Source organism: Trachypithecus francoisi, unplaced genomic scaffold, assembly GCF_009764315.1.
Source record: "Trachypithecus francoisi isolate TF-2019V2 unplaced genomic scaffold, Tfra_2.0 Lachesis_group16, whole genome shotgun sequence".
Classification (NCBI taxonomy): domain Eukaryota; kingdom Metazoa; phylum Chordata; class Mammalia; order Primates; family Cercopithecidae; genus Trachypithecus; species Trachypithecus francoisi.
Window position 1 is genome coordinate 85,777,185 of NW_022681461.1, and position 17,922 is coordinate 85,795,106.

Genomic DNA, 17,922 nt, shown 5'->3' on the forward strand with positions numbered 1-17,922 from the left:
CAAAGCATAAATAGATTTAGACAGAGGAACGGTGGAAGCCAAAGGGAAGCTATAATGCACATGGCATTCTCAAGAACAAAGAGTAGCAACCTAGGTAGAGTATGATACATTCAGACTGGGGAAGGATATATGTCAAAGTTGGAAAAGTAGGCTGAAACTAGATTATGGAAAAATTTGAATTCTAGGTAAGACATGTCTTCTTCATCATATGGACAAGGAAGACACTAAAGGCCTTTTGAAGACAGCACAAGGAAAGCCGGGTTTTACATGAAAATTAGTTGAGATAGTTGCCTAGAGCTGGTTAAGTGAATGGGGAGTGACTGACTAATAATGGGTGTGGAAGTTCTTTTAGGGGTGAAGGAAATGTTCTAAAATTAGATTATGATAACACTTTTACAACTCTGTAAATATACTAAAAACCACTGAATTGCACACTTTATAAACAGGTGAACTTAATGGCATGTAAATGGCATCTCAATAAAGATATTAAAATAATTAATTGGATACCAGCATACAAGATAATGGGGCAGGGGAACTAGGAAGATTATATATATATATAATATCATATATTATACATATATAATATATATATCATATATATAATATTATATATATCACCTGCTAGATCTATCAGGTGACCAATTAAAAGGTTAATACATAATCCATTAACTGGGAATGGTGGTGCACACCTGTAACCCGAGTTACTCGGGAGGCTAAGGCACAAGAATCGCTTGAACCCAGAAGGTGGAGGTTGCAGTGAGCTGAGATCGCACCACTGCACTCCAGCCTAGGTGACAGAGCCAGACTGTGTCTCAAAAAAATAAAGAAGGTTAGTACACAATCCAAACTTGTGGCAATAAAAAGCTAAGCTAAATCTCAGCAGTAGGAGTAGACACTAGACACACAGAAAAAATAAAAATGGTTTGAAGATGTTTTGGAACGTGAATGAGCTTAGAAACTCAGATCTGGAAGGGTCCTTGGAGGCTATCTGGTTTGATAAAGGAGTATCTTTAGTTTTATAACCCTCAGAGCCTATGTCTACTTGAACACTTCCAAAACTCATAATATGGTTCATTCTAATACCATCAGATTTTCTTTATGTTGAATGAAATCTCGCTTCAACTTCAGGCAGATTTCCCCACATCTGTTTACCCTCTCCCCTCTATTAACCAATCTTATTTTTAAGCTCAGATTTCCCCAGTCCCATTCCTATTCCAACAATTTACAACTATCTTGAAGAGTGGTACCCAGTACTAACCCCTGTACATTTAAGTGTTCAGTAGAACAAAACTGTTCTCTTTATTGAAGATGCTTGTAATACAGAATTATGTAAAAATGACTCCAAATGTGAGCCTAACGATGGGGGTTCTGTAGAGAGAATGTAGTAAGCTGAGGTCAAGTTTAGATCTCCAGTCATTCAAAAAGTATTTTTTAAGCATCTATTATGTTCCCGGCACTATGGTAGTTCCACAAGTTTGAAGCAATGGCAAAACAAGTAAGTAAAAGGCAACTGAATATGTGAAACCAGTGCTTAGAAAAAGATCCAGGCTCGAGAAGAAGTATTAAGGTTCACCAAGGTAATAGCTCAGAGGGGATTAAATATATGAAGGTAATTAAGAAAGCAAGGAGGCAGAAAAGAATTCTGGAATCATAGTACAAAGGGAAGTAGCAGCATTTAGGGCCAGAAAGTCTGAATTCCAGTCACTGTTCTGCCATTCTATATGGGCAAAACTCCTGCAGTTTCAGCTTCTTCATCTGCAAAATGAGGATAAACTTGGTTGTTATGAGGACTAAATAACACAAATACGTGAAAGCACCTGGCACATGGTAGGGCACTTGATTAATAACTATTAAAGAATATCCTACTGATGTCACTTATGAACAATAATATTAAATGGCAAGATAGATAACTAACTCACCAATGGTGAGACTGTTGAGCACAGCCAGGTTACTGAACATGAAACTAGGAAACAAAAGTTTTAAAAATAACCATAATAACACTGACAATGAACTCAGTAACACAGTGTTTAATATTCATAGTGATCTTAGGTAGTAGATATTACTGTCCCTAATTACAGATGTGATCAATGAGGCTCAGCGAAATCAAGACACACAGCTAGTAGGCACAGACCAAGTCTGACTCCAGAGGGCAAGCTCTTAGCCATTACAGTATTATTTCTCCAAGCTATCCTAGGAGATGTGTAGGAAACAGATAAAAAGCAGAATGGCCAAGCACCTGCTCTCCAGGCCAAGTAAATTAGCCAACTTCAAAAAGGAAAAATAGAAAAGCTCAAAAGATGTAACATAACATGGTTTCAGAAACAACAGCAGAGATGTCACCTGCACACAGTAAGAACTGAGCACAGAATGATCCTGCCTAAACAAGCCCTTAGTCAAGTGGTGACAGGCTCCATGAACAACAACTGCAACTGCTAGTCTCTGAACAGTGTGTGTGTGTGTGTGTGTATGTACAATACAAAAAGTATACTTGGTCACCAAATGGCTCCTTTCACCCACAGAGGCATTCAGAAACAAATCCACCACCAGCTGCAGTGTTTTCAAATACAAAGGATAGTTGTGGTTCTAAGGGATGATGTTATTAAAAAACCCAGTACCAGATGGCTTATCTGCAAAGGCTTGTTCCACTGGCTATCTGCCCTGGTCCAACAGTGTACAACCAAAATAAAGCATGAGGAGTTGCTATTAGCAATGGAGACACATACCTGGAAGGTAAACTGCCGAGGTCACAACTATATCAACACTGCATCAGTAACCCTAGGACTCATTATTTCTGTAAATCTCTACAGTTAAAAAATTCAAAATATTCTGTCTTGCTTCCCCTATACTACCCTGCACCCCCCAGCCTTCATCACTAACATATCCCTCCACACATCCTTCCCTAACCACAGTCTGCTTGGACTCCATTAAGGAATTATCTTCCGCTATGTAAACTACTGCCCACACTCCAATGCCTCCCACTCTCCCAATTCTAAACCCCACTGTCCTCCATACCAGCCCTGATTCCTCCTTTCCTAGCCTGCCCACTGTGCTCAGAGAAACACCCCTTCTAACATGAATAAGTTCATCTACCTCAACTACTCCCTTAGAAAATAGTCCTTTCATCTTCCTGATGTACCAAGACCACATTACTTCCTAGATTCCCTTCCTTCCCTCTTCCCCTGATGTGCTCACCACTGTCACTTCCAGCCCAGCATTCCACTCTCAGCTCCCCAGCACCTTCCTCTCTTAGGAGCCTGCTAATCATCCTCTGCATGACTCTCCACCAAGCTCCATGACATTCTCTGATTTCCTTCATTGATCTTAGCGTTTGGCTCACAGTCTTTCCTTTTGATAAGGCATATTTGTCAAAATCATTTTTAAAAGGGCATATCAAAAGGGCTGGACCGAAATATCTAAACAGTCACCAGTAATGGAAATGATATCAATACCTCACTATCTCAGGTATCCCTGGCCAGCAGCAGGAGGAGAGACTAACAAGGCTCAAGGATGAGACCAAAGATGGGGTGGAGTTTGGGACAAGGTGGAGCTTAGGAACAAAGTGAGAATGTCTTCATAATAATAAAAAGGGTGGTATGGTTAGATTATAGGCTGTATGAGCATATTTTTGAATCAAAATGGTCACAATAAAATGTCATATACCACAAAGAAACTTCCTGCAGGTGGAAATGGTATTGATTATAAGGTGTGGTATATGTGAAGTATATCCATTGATCAAGATTTGTGCATTTCAGTGCTATAAATTACATCTTTAAAAACTATAAAATGAGAATAATGATAATCACATGGGTGGAGGTATACAGACAAAGAATGACAATGCTGACAACTGTTGAAGGTGGGTACTGGGTTTATGAGGTTTATTATACTATTCTGTTTATGTATCATAGATACATGTTTTCTAAATGTCACAAACCCATCTCCCATACAACTCATGCTCAATCATATCCTTTATGGTAACTGTTGAAGGTGGGTACTGGGTATATGAGGTTTATTATACTATTCTGTTTATATATCATAGATACATGTTTTCTAAATGTCACATACCCATCACCCATACAACTCATGCTCAATCATATCCTTTATGACTTCAACATCTACAACAGACCTTCTAACACTCCAATTTCAATATTTACCACAAGTTTTCCAACAGCCCAAGAAAAGCTCTAATTCAGCAGCTATTCTAGACATTCAAATGCTCCATTTCATGAGCACTCTTCTCTAAGAGCTAAGTTTTAAAAGACATTTCTTACTGAGCACTATCTTCCAATCTTTCCAGCTTCTTGCTGGTGCTGTGTTCCTGCTTTTCATTTTGTAGCCTCCATCCCCAGATCACTGCCTTACCTACCCAATCTTGGCTGTGTGTTGCAGACATGGATATTTACTAAGGGCCTCCTATAAATGCTGTGAGAACAAAAAATAAAATAAAAGCAAATGAGGTAAAAATAAATAAACACACATAATAAAAACAGAGTTACCTTTTAACCTCTATTTCCTATGAGAACACTTTTACGATTTGGGTTTCATCTTTCATCCTTCATGGAAGAAACTTGGTCCAAGATTGTCAATGATCCCCTTGTCTTCAAATTCTAGCATAGTTTAGTCCTTGTCTTCTAATACCTTTCTGTAGGCTTTTTAAGCTACTGGTCATCTTTTCCCTCATAGCTTCTGTGTACTCTTCTTGATTTTCTTCCTCTCAGTCTTCTTTCTGCTTCATCCCAAGTTGGGCCTTCTCTCCTTTCTAAATAATAGTGCATCCAACAGAACTTTCTTCAACTCTGAAAATGTTCTGTATCTGTGCTGTCCCATATAGTAGTCACTGGTCATATCTGGCTACTGAGTATCTGAAATAGGGCTAGTATGCCTTTAATTTTTTTTTTTTTTTTTTTTTTCAAAACAAGGTCTTGCTTTGTCTCCCATGCTTAAGAGTAGTGGTGCGATCACAGTTCACTGCAGCCTCGACCTCCTGGGCTCTAGCCATCCTCCCACGTCAGCCTACCAAGCAGCTGGGACCACATCGCATACCACCACAACCAGTTAATTTTGTTTAGAGACAAGGTCTCACCATGCTGTCCAAGCTAATTTCATTTAAATTTAAATTTAAATAGCTACATGTGGCCAGTAGCTACTATAACAGACAATACAACTCTCTCTCATTCATTCTTGTGGCTTCAGTTATCACCTCTATATCCAAAGACGATTCCCAAATTTATACTGAACAAAGTGACCTGTATGAGTTCCACAAGCACCTCAAACTCAAAAATACAATCAACCATCTCCACCATCAACTCCTCCCTTACTTTATTCCAAACACCTTCACCTACCTAATATCCTTAGTTCTGTGAACAGAATTCATTATCTAAGCCATCTGAGCTTGAAGTCTTAAGTCATTTTTAACTCTCTGTCTCTCATATCTAAGAAGATGTATATTCCTTTTGACTTTACCTAACTGATATCCCTGCCTCCATCCCAATGTATACAATATGCACAATATTTCTGCCAGGTATCATTCTTTCAAATGGTTAACTTTGTAGCCTTGCTTTTTTCAAATATATTAATGATTCCCCACTGCCCACAAATAAAATCTAAATTCCCTAGAGTAGCACAGAATTCAACACTACACAATCTGGCACCAAGCTATCTTTCTAGCCTTGCCTTCCACTTCTACCTCTTAAGCCTCCTATTCTCCAGCCGAAAGGAATCCTTACCTTTCTCCAACACATCCTGTCATAACGTTGTGTGCATATCTATGCTCATGCTCTCCTATCCTCCTTAGATATCCTTCTGACTCCTGTTCATCCTTCATGGTTCACTCAAGTTCCACTTCTTCCATGACATTTCACAGATTCCCACTGTTCCCCACCAAAGATTAACCTCGACTTTTCTGAATTCCCATTGCACTTTTAAACTGTACTACACGTATAGCAATAATCAGTTTCTACTTTGTTAGAAGTTGGTTATCTGCACTTACTATATCACAAGATCTTTAAAGATGCATATATTTTAGATATCTTTCTAACTAGAAACACTAAAATGGCCAGTATAAATTAGGTACATAATAAATTATATCTACTAACTATGATGATTTCATTTAAATTAGAGATCAATTCTTATGTGTAAAAGATTTTCAGTGTCTTAAAAGTGGCCCAGGCTCTAAACTATCCATTATCAATGGCACACAAGTGCTTTGGAACACACAATTCCCCAAACTGCCCTAAGTATGAGCTTCCAAATACTGAAAAATCGCCTTCCTATTCTAGTCAAGTACTATCAATATAGTGAATAAAACTGAATCTGACCTATTTTGTCTCCTACGAGAATACAGGAAATTTTCTATTTTAAATACAGCATTGTGTATCAACATAGGAGACATATTTCAGGAGCTCATACCATCCTTTTTATTATTATGAAGACATTCTCACTTTGTTCCTAAGCTCCACCTTGTCCCAACTCCCACCCCATCTTTGGTCTTATCCTTGAGCCTCATTAGACGTATTTCAGAGCTCATCTAACTCAGGTTTGATATGATTCAAGTAAGAGAAGTAACAAATTACTCAATGATAACAGCTACCATTTGTTGAACACTTACAAGTATATCCGACACTGTTCGAAGCACTTAACACGTATTATCTCATTTAGTTTTTATGAAACTATATGAAACAGGTACTATTATCACTCCCATTTTACATATTGTTTAGAAATTTGGTATAAAAGGTAGATCACATATCTTTTCATGGTATAACCAAACAAATGGAGAGATGATGCCCCTGTGATTATATAGAGGTCCTGGCCTAGAAGGCCAAAGATATAGGCCTGTTTCAGTTAACCAGATACAACCTCATTGATCCTCAATCTTCCCATTGGTCCTTACCTATCAGAGCAGTTATAAGAATCAGACAAAATAATGGGTGTGAAAACAAGCAAGAAGAGCAACGGCCTTGAAGTCAAGGGACCTGGAATCCAGCCTCTGCTCTGACCTTTACTACATGAGACCTTGTGTAAATAAAACCTACTGCTTCTTTAAGCCACAGCCACTCTTCAGACAAGCACAGAGTACCTACTTATGTGCCAGATATTCGGCTAGGGTTAGGGATACAGAGTGAACATGACAGGTTCTCCTCTCCTCACAGAACTCATAGCCTAGAGGGGGTTACAGATGAATAAAAAGGCAGTTATAATAGAGTGGGCTAAGTGTTCAGAGAAGGGAGTATACAGGAAAGGTATCTAATATAGACTTAAGAGTCAAGGGGTATTTCCCAAAATAAAATGACGTCCAAGCTAAGATTAAAAGGATAAGAAGGAATTAATCAGGAAAGGAAATAAAGAGTTTCAGGCAAAAGGAACAAGGTTCAAAGACCTGGGCATCAGGCACATGTTAACAGGAGACTCTAGAGGAGTAAAGACGATTTTTATAAAACATATTGGGAGATCTTTCTGTATAACTTCTTACAAGTGCATGTACATCTAAAATTATCTCAATACAAACTTTAATCAAAGAATGCACATATGAGAGAACCTTATAAATGAGATGCACTTTGGCTGTTTCCGTTACTATTAATACTAATTAACTGTGTTATGTATATTACTATAGAGAGCAAAGTTAGAGGTGTTGTTATAATGGAAACAGAACTAATAAGGACAGCTAGTGACCGTATTTCCATAGCTGGCCAAAATTTGGAGACACATGATTCAGTACCTTTCACATCTGGTCGATATTGCAGTCCATCATCTTTCTTTCCCAACAAACTATTGTCATCTGTATCTGTAAGAGAAAACGGTTCTCAACTTAAGATATATACAATGGTTAAGTCATATCATGATACGCCCAATAATTCCAAATCATTCCAAGTTCTTCTTAACCTCTGTCCCCTTATCCTGCTCACGTTGTCTACCATTCTCTAAATCAATTATGTCATTTCTGTCTGAGGCCTCACGGCATCCCAGGTATAAGTGCTCTTTGCGTGCTCTTTGCGTGATGAATAGTCAGTTTCATCTATACTTCAGCTCCAATGTCACCTCCTTTAAAAACTCTTTCCTATGCAAACTAAAACAACACCTACTCTGAGAAGAAAGGGTTAACCCTTTCTTTCTCTAAAAGACAACTGCCTCACGATTTACCTTCTCCTACCCACTGTTACCCTGGAAACATCAGATTAAGATAAATGGGGACTCTCAGCTGTGTTATGAAACGCTTACTATAAAAAATGACCCCTGATTTGAGAACTGCACCTGGACTGGGAAGACTATAAATGAGCCATAGCCACGTGTTTAGAAGCACAAGCTTCCCAATACTAGTGGGGGAGGCAAAGGAAAGACACAGTTAAGTTTGTGGATGAAAGATTACAGAGGGAACTAAGATAAAACTTAAGGCCCAATCACTCCAAAGGATGCATTTCAATTAAACTCTCAAGCTTGACTGATATGATTTGGTTCCGTGTCCCCGCCCAAATCTCATGTCTAATTGTAATCCCCAATGTTGAAAGAGGGGCCTTGTGGAAGGTGACTGGATCATGGGGGCAGATTTCCTCCTTGCTGTTCTCATAATAGTGAGTGAGTTCTCACAAGATTTGGCTGTTTATAAAAGTGCTTGACTTTGGGAGGCCGAGACGGGCGGATCACGAGGTCAGGAGATCGAGACCCTCCTGGCTAATACAGTGAAACCCCGTCTCTACTAAAAATACAAAAACTAGCCGGGCGAGGTGGCGGGCGCCTGTAGTCCCAGCTACTCGGGAGGCTGAGGCAGGAGAATGGCGTAAACCCGGGAGGCGGAGCTTGCAGTGAGCTGAGATCCGGCCACTGCACTCCAGCCTGGGCGACAGAGCGAGACTCCGCCTCAAAAAAAAAAAAAAAAAAAAAAAAAAAGTGCTTGACACCTCTCCCTTTGCTCTCTCTTCCTCCTTTTCCTGCCACGTAAGATGTGCCTGCTTCCTCTTTGCCATCCACCATGATTGTGTTTCCTGAGGCCCTCAGCCATGCTTCCTGTATAGCCTGTGGAACTGCAAGCCAATTATACCTCTTTTCTTTATAAATTACCCAGTCTCAGGTAATTCTTTATAGCAATGTGAGAATGAACTAATACACTGATCAAGTGCTCTGAACTTGAAATTCCAAAGAGTATCATTCAAATATGCATCTTTTCCTCAGAGAACATAGTCCTTCCTTAAGCTAGTCTTCCCATCCAAGTTCTAAATGCCACTCCATTGGGGTGGGGGGACCATACTTCTTCAAGATCAAGGCTAAGTGGGACATCTAACCACAAGGGATCCCTGTCAGCAAATGGTGTCCTCTATCATGCCCACACTCAACTCCTACCTAAAAATTGCCTGATGAGCTTCTGGGGTATTCTTTGATAGTTTAGACCAGAAGTACTGCAATCAATTGTGTAGTGTGTCACAAATAATTTGTAACCAATATAATGTACCAAATTTTGGCTTACAACCTTTTCCCTTTAGCTCAGATAAAAACATAATATCCCTTTAATAAGTCTAAAAAGAGAGGAAGAAGGGAACCAGTAAGCAAGAAAGATGTACAATCCTAGTCCATGAATATGTGCCTGGCCCACATATGTGACCGAGGAAATAATCCATCTTCCCCGCTCATCTGAATATTACTGAGGAAAGAAAATTGGGAACCTCTGGCTTTAGAGACTGAATATTTCTAGTAGGGGTGGAAAACAAAAACTCCTTCTTATATGGTATCATGGTTTCTAAGCTATAACAAAAAGCAAGAAGGGCAAAAATAATTTTAAGCAAAAGGCAATACATTTTCTTTACATTCTCTAACTTCACACCAAAATCTGTAATCACACATAATATGTACAGGGAAAAATGATACAGATAATGGGAAAACAAAGTAAATTATTATGCTGTATAAAAAGAGGTTTAACAAATATATGGTAATAACATAGTTTTACTGAAATTAAAATAAGTTATCTAACTCTTAAACAGCTATAATCATTCCAAATTTGAGATGACATTAGAACTATAAATAATAATTATAATTCCATGTTAGGATCAGTTAGTAACCAAGAACTAAATAAAAACCAAGAAGTATGGTTTATGTCTTGAAAAGATGAAAATAAATGAAAAAAACTAAAGTAGTAATAAAAAATCTGAAATACAAAGTAATAAAATAAAGCTTCGAGGATTTCTCATTTTGCAAATTTGAAACACTACCAAATGTATACAAATATGCAATTATATGTATACAATAGTAAAGATGGGTCTCTGAATAAATAAAATGGATTTTACCTGTGCAATGGCCAAGATGCCTTATATCAATTTGTTCTTGCTTTATACAAGATGCTTCTCGAACAAAACAGGGATTGTTATAGGAACTCCCATCAGAAGCACACACAGGATTAAAACTGTATCCACTGCAATCTATATTACATACACACCTGTTGGAAAAGACAAAAATTACCTATATTTTACAACAAAAATATTTCACAATGCAGCAACAACAAAAAAGACCAATTCTTCTGCTTTCTGTAACAGAAGTCAATATATTGTTTTAAGTTACTGATAAAAGCTTAAACAAATATCTAAAAAAAATTTTAGGTGAGGATTTAGAGATAATTTCATCAAGATATTATGAATCCAGTGGTTTCTCTAGAATTTTCATATCTAGCTAAAGTAATCAGGAGATGTCAAATATCAATGACATTAACTAAAAAGCAAAATGGCATAGTGGAAAGGACACAGAATTATGAGTCAATAGTCACGAATCTAAATTCTACCCCTACTTATCACCAGATTTGTGTCCAAATTCTTCCTCTAAGTCTTAGTTTACTGATTAGTAAAATGGAGGTAGTAATAATGGCCAAGGCATGATGGCTCATGCCTGTAATCCCAACACTTCGGGAGGCCAAGGCAGGAGAATCACTTGAGCCCAGGAGTTTGAGACCAAAATATAAAAAACTTAGCCAGGCACAGTGGTGTGTACCTGTGGTCTCCGCTACTTGGGAGGCTGAGGCAGGAGCATCACTTAAGCCTAGGAGGTTGACGCTGCAGTGATCCATAATTTCAACACTGTACTCCAGCCTGGGGGACAGAGTGAGACCCTGTCTTAAATAAATAAATAACCTACCTTACCAAATAACTGGGAAGGTTAAAAAATATAATAGATATGAAATACATAAAATGGAAACCCTCAAAAGTGTTTTCTAGCTACGTGTCTACCTATGTAACTGAATGTCCACTGAACACTGAGTGTTGTACTACGGAGAAGGCGAAAGAAGTCCAAAGCAAGATCACTCCCCTCAAGAATGATACCATCTAGTTGGGAATAGAGAAACAAAAATAAAAATATAGAGATTCTCCTGTTTACAGCAACACAGAGGACTAGGAACCTTTACTAACCTTCCTGATAAAAACAACAGAAAATACTGGGCAAACATTTTAAAACATTCTCTTAAATACATTAACAAGTTGGTAAGAAAGTCAGTAATACTTAGGACAGAAGTTATAGGAACACAGGAACAGAGAAGGGTCAACTGAGCTCTCTAAAGCTGATTTTCACTTTGAAGGCATTTGCCAAACTGGGTAAATTCAATTACCAATTTTTTGGCTTTGCAGGCCTGATGTGGTTCGGCTGTGTCCTTATCCAAATTTCATCTTGAATAGTAACTCCCACAATATCCATGTATTGTGGGAGAAACCAGGTGGGGGGTGACTGAATTATGGGGGCAGGTCTTTCCTGTGCTGTTCTCCTGATAGTAGTGAATGAGTGTCACGAGATCTGATGGTTTTAAAATTGGGAGTTTCTCTGCACAAGCACTCTTTTTTCCTGCTGCCATCCACGTAAGATGTGACTTGCTCCTCCTTGCCTTCTGCCATGATTGTGAGGCCTCCCCAGCCATGTGGAACTGTGAGTCCAGTTAAACCTCTTTCTTTTCCCCAGTCTCGGGTATATCTTTATCAGTAGCGTGAAAACAGATTAATACAATACACTGGTAACAGTAGAGTGGGGTGCTGCCAAAAAGATACCTGAAAATGTGGAAGTGACTTTGGAACTGGATAACGGGCAGGAGTTGGAACAGTTTGGAGGGCTCAGAAGAAGACAGGAAAATGTGGGAAAGTTTGGAACTTCCCACAGACTGGTTGAATGGCTTTGAACAAAATGCTGACAGTGGCACAAACAAACAAGTCCAGGCTGAGGTGATCACAGATGGAAATGAGGAACTTGTTGGGAACTGGAGCAAAGTGACTCTTGTTATGTTTTAGCAAAGAGATTGGTGCCCCTGCCCTAGAGATCTGTAGAACTCTGAAATTGAGAGAGATTATTTAGGGTATCTGGCGGAAGAAATATCTAAGCAGCAAAGCATTCAAGAGGTGACTTGGGTGCTATGAAAGGCATTCAGTTTTACAAGGGAAGCAAAGCTTAAAAGTTCAGAAAATTGGCAGTCTGACTATGTGATAGAAAAGAAAGTACCATTTTTTTGAGAAGAAATTCAAGCTAGCTGCAGAAATTTGCATAAGTTACAAGCAGTCAAATGTTAATCCCCAAAACAATGGGGAAAATGTCTCCATGGCATGTCAGAGGTCTTCATGGCAGCCCCTCCTATTATAGGAGGAAAACATGGTTTCCTGGGTAGGGCCCAGGGTCCCCATGCTCTGTGCAGCCTAGGGACTTGGTGCCCTGCATCTCAGCTGCTCCAGCTGTGGCTGAAAGGGGCCAATGTAGAGCTTGGGCTGTGGCTTCAGAGGGTGCAAGCCCCAAGCCTTGGCAGCTTCCACATGGTGTTGAGCCTGCAGGTACAGAGAAGTCAAGAACTGGGGTTTGGGAACCTCCACCTAGATTTCAGAGGATGTGTGGAAATGCCTGGATGCCCAGGTAGAAATTTGCTGCAGGGGCGGGGCCCTTATGGAGAATCTCTGCTAGGGCAGCGTGGAAGGGAAATGTGGGGTCAGAGTCCCCATACAGAGTCTCTACTGGGGCATCACCTAGTGAAGCTATGAGGAGAGGGCCACCGTCATCCAGATCCCAGAATGACAGATCCACTGACAGCTTGCACTGTGCATCTGGAAAAGCCACAGACACTCAAGGCCAGCCCATGAAAGTAGCCAAGACAGAGGCTGTACCCTGTAGAGCCACCTGTACCCTGCAAAGCCACAGAGGTGGAGCTGCCCAAGACCATGGGAACCCACCTTTTGCATCAGCATAACCCAGATACAAGATGTGGAGTCAAAGGAGATCATTTTAGAGCTTTAAGATGTGACTGCCCTGCATGGGGCCTATAGCCCCTTTGTTTTAGCCAAATTCTCCCATTTGGAATGGCTGTATTTACCCAATGCCTGTACCCCCTTGGTATCTGGGAAGTAACTAACTTGCTTTTGATTTTACAGGCTTATAGGCAGAAAGGGCTTGCCTTGTCTCAGATGAGATGCTGGACTGTGGACTTTTGAGTTAATGCTGAAATGAGATAAGACTTTGGGTGACTGGTGGGAAGGCATGATTGGTTTTGAAATGTGAGGACATGAGATTTGGGAGGGGCAAGCAGGGGAATGATATGGTTTGCTGTGTCCCCACCCAAATCTCATCTTAAACTGTAACTCCCACAATTCCCACGTGTCATGGGAAGAACCAGGTAGGAGGTGAATGAATTATGGGGGTGGGTCTTTCCTGCACTGTTCTCATGACAGTGAATGAGTCTCACAAGATCTGATGGTTTAAAAAATAGGAGTTCCTCCGCACGAGCTCTCTCTTTGCCTGCCACCATCCATGTAAGATGTGACTTGGTCCTCTTTGCCTTCCGCCACGCCACGATTGTGAGGCCTCCCCAGCCAATTAAACCCTTTCTTTTGCAAACTGCCCAGTGTCTTTATCAGCAGCGTGAAAACAGACTAATACAAGGCCTCTGGGAACAGGAGACAAAGAACACTGATCCACCTAAAGTAGGGAGTCTGGAGATCCTAAAAAAGTTAGATCTTTAAATACACATGTGTGTGTGTGTGTATATCCCTCAGCATGAAGGTAAACTGGAAATGAGCTGTCATATTCCAAAGAGACTATTTAAAAAATTAAAAAGGTTGCACTGACCCATAACTTTGAAAAACGAAAAGAAAACCAGCTTACCTGAGAATTCAAAGCCATAAGCCAGCCCTCACACAGATAATTACAACTTAAAATACTACTTGGTTGTTTTGAAAAATCTCAAACCCAGAATTAATTTTAAGGGGTCAAGGACTAGAAGAGGCTCTAGGCCAAACTTGTCCAACCCACAGCCTAGGAAGGCTTTGAATGCAGCCCAACACAAATTCATTAACTTTCTTAAAACATTATGAGGTGTGTGTGTGTGTGTGTGTGTGTGTGTGTGTAACTCATCAGCTATTGTTAGTTTATTTTAATGTGCAGCCCAAGACAATTATTCTTCTTCCAATGTGTCCCAGGGAAGTCAAATGATTGGACACCCCTGCTGTAGGCAAATGACAGAAGCAATTGCAAACTTCTCTGGAGAAACTCAATTTCACTCTAGACCTAAATGATTTTCCACAGACACAATTCTGAGAAAAATACGCAGCTCAGCCCACAGAGACACATTCAGTCACATACCCACAACAAAGAGATAAAACAACATGAAAAGAAGTTGATTTTTAAAAGAACTAAACAGAACTTCCAGAAATAGACAACATATTACTAGATACAAGAAAGGCAATGGGCAGATTTAACAGCAGATTAGAGAAACTAAAGAATAAGTGAATTAGAAGACAGGTCAGAGGAAATTAACCAGACCACAGCAGAGAGTCAAAGACATGGTGCATATTTAAAAAAGAGCCATGGGCTGGGTGCAGTGGCTCACCCCTGTAATCCCAGCACACTGGGAGGCCAAGGTGGGCGAATCACCTGAGGTCAGGAGTTTGTGAACCAGCCTGACTAACATGGAGACACCTCGTCTCTACTAAAAATACAAAATTAGCCAGGCATGGTAGCGCATGGCTGAGGCTACTCAGGAGGCTGAGGCAGAAGAATCCCTTGAACCCAGGAGGCGGAGGTTGCGCTGAGCCATGATCGTGCCACCGCACTCCAGCCTGGGCAAAAAAAAAAAAAGAGAGAGCGAGAGATAGACATGGAAGAGTCAGAAGATGTAACAAAAATCTGATTAGCATTCCAGGAGTTAAGAAAATGAGGCAGGAAAATATTCTCAGCAACTTCTCTTCAAACTTTAAAACTAAAAAGATACTCATCTAAATATCCAAGAAGCCCAATGAATCCCAAACAGGATTACTAAAAATGGATCCACATACTGAAATATCATAGTGGAATTTTATAATGAGAAAAAAAAATTATAAAAGCAGCCAGAAAGAAGAGAAAGAGTACCTTTAGTGAAGTAAGAATAAGAGGAAAAACTGACTTTTCAAAAGCAATACTGAAGCCAAATTGTTTATAGCTAAAAGTGAAATAGTACCTGCTATGTGCTAAGGTAGAATAGAATTCTATTTAAGACAAATCTTTTGAGAATAAAAAATAATAAAACAAAAAGAACTTGGAAGGAGTACAAACTTACAAAATTTGTCACCTGCTGACTGTCAGTCAGTAAAGGAAATTCTAAAGGCAATAGAAAAATGATCCTTTAAGGAAAGTCTGAGATGCAAATATAAATGAAGAACAAAGGTCTAAACACATGGGTAATATAAGAACAACAGAGCTCTGTGTGGTTAAATTTTTTTAAGCTGGAAATTAAAATACATGATGATAACAATAGCACACAAGTTTGGAGAAACTGAAATTCAAGTGTTTAAGGAGAACAGTAACATTAAGCAAATTTAGATTGTGATAAGCTGAATATGCATGTTAAAATTGCTGAGGTTACCATTACAAGAAGGAAAATCCATAACTTCAAAACTACTAGAGAAAAAAAATCCAAAAGAAGGCAAGAAAGGGAAAAGAAAAAGAAAAAGCAAGACAAAAGTATAAAATAAGAAAAAAATTAAAATATATCAGTATTTACAATATATTTAAGTTGACTACATTTTCCAAATAAATAACAAAAGTAGTTGGCGGGGTAAAAATACAAAAGCCAGCTACATGTTGCTTGTAAGATACATGTTAAAATGATAACAAACGTTGAAAATACTAGGAGAGTGAAAGAGATACATCACCCTTGGTATAGAAGAAACCTCGTATGGTTATATTTAATATCGGATATAAAAGACTTTAGGTCAAAAAGAATTATAGGAATTAAAGAAAATTCCTTCATAATAATAAAAATATTTTATTCAGCAGGATAATACAATTCTAAACATTTTAAGTCTCAAAATGTAAAAAGTGAAAACTGATATAACCATAATAAGAAATTGCCAAATCCAGCCAGGCGTGGTAGCTCACACCTGTAATCCCAGCACCTCGGGAGGCTGAGGTGGGCAGATCATGAGGTGAGGAGTTTGAGACCTGCCTGGCCAACACAGTGAAACCCCGTCTCTACTAAAAATACAAAAAATTAGCTGGGTGTGGTGGTGGGCACCTATAATCCCAGTTACTTGCGAGGCTGAGGCAGGAGAATTGCTCAAACTTGGGAGGAGGAGGTTGCAGTGATCCAAAATAGCACCACTGCACTCCAGCCTGCGCAACAGTGCAAGATTCTATCTCAAGAAAGAAAGAGAGAAAGAGAGAGAGAAAGAAAGAGAGAAAAGAGAAAGAAAGAGAGAAAGAAAAGAAAAAAAGAAAGAAAGAAAGAGAAAAGGAGAAAAGAAATGACCAAATCCACCATGATAGGTTTTAACACACCTCTCTCAGCAACTCATATACCAAGCAGATAAAATATCAGCAAAACTGAAATCTTCACAGGTAAGGTGACTTGATGCTGGGATTTGCTTTAAATTATTCCCAAAAAAGGTAAGGATGGAAGAAAAGATGTAACAGAATTAGACTTTTGAAGATGAATAAATGGGGAGAGGTCCATCATTCTTCTCCTTTTCTGTTTGATGATTTCCTTAATTCATGATGAAGACCTAAATGTGAAAGTCAAAAACTATAAAGATTTGGGAGATCAAACATAAGACTGAGGAATTTGAAATAAACAGTGCCCCATAAGGAGAGTAAGACAAGCTACAAACAAAAAGATAATTATAGGCCACATAATCAACAAATAAGTATTATCCAGAATACATAAATACAAATCAATTTTTTAAATATTATATGTGATCAATGGGAAAGGGGAGCAAAGAAATAAATAGAAATAAAAGAGGAAACATATAAGAACATATGTGAAAGATATTCAACCTCATTAAGAATCAGAAAAATTAAAATTAAAATCACAATGAGATACCATCCACACTCACGAAATTGGCAAAAATCGAAAACAAGAACAAAACCCAAGTATTGGCAAGAATGAGGAGCTAAGGGAATTCTCATCTTCTGCTGGTAGTGAGAGGTGACAATGTGCTAGCAGCCCTCGCTTGCTCTCGGCGCCTCCTGGGCCTCCTTGGCCTCAGCGTCCACTCTGGCCGGCTTGAGGAGATCTTCAGCCCGCCGCTGCGATGTGGGGGCCCCTCTCTGGGGCTGGCCGAGGCTGGAGCCGGCTCCCTCTGCTCACTGAGACGTGTGGAGGAGGAGGCGCAGGGAGGAGCCAGGGCTGCGCGAGGGGCTCACAGGCCAGCACAGGTTCCAGGTGGGCACAGGCTCCGCAGGCCCGCACTCGGCAGGCCCCACGCTGGGCGCAAGGACCAGCACCTGCCAGGTTCAATCGGGGGACAAGTTCTCTCTGGGCTGCTGGAGTGCCCCGGCTAGGTGCTGCAAAGGGGCAAGTGCCACTGAGAGGTGAAGCTGGCTGGGCTTCTGGGTCAGGTAGGGACTTGGGAGAACTTTTCTGTCTAGCTAAAGGATTGTAAAAGCACCAATCAGCACTCTGTGTCTAGCTAGAGGTTTGTAAACACACCAATCAGCACTCTGTGTCTAGCTAATCTGGTG

General features: G+C 39.8%; 1 protein-coding gene across 3 annotated transcripts in view; it reads right to left on the reverse strand.

Moving 5' to 3' along the window:
• Positions 1-17,922, reverse strand: part of TMEFF1 (transmembrane protein with EGF like and two follistatin like domains 1) — a 101,869-nt gene that overhangs the window by 21,448 nt on the left and 62,499 nt on the right. For all 3 annotated transcript variants that reach the window (XM_033237959.1, XM_033237958.1, XM_033237960.1), the window contains exons 6-7: positions 10,266-10,414; positions 7,712-7,777 (exon numbers count right to left, since the gene is read on the reverse strand). In XM_033237959.1, the coding sequence (XP_033093850.1) occupies positions 7,712-7,777; positions 10,266-10,414 (215 nt within the window). The remainder of the gene's footprint in view (positions 1-7,711; positions 7,778-10,265; positions 10,415-17,922) is intronic.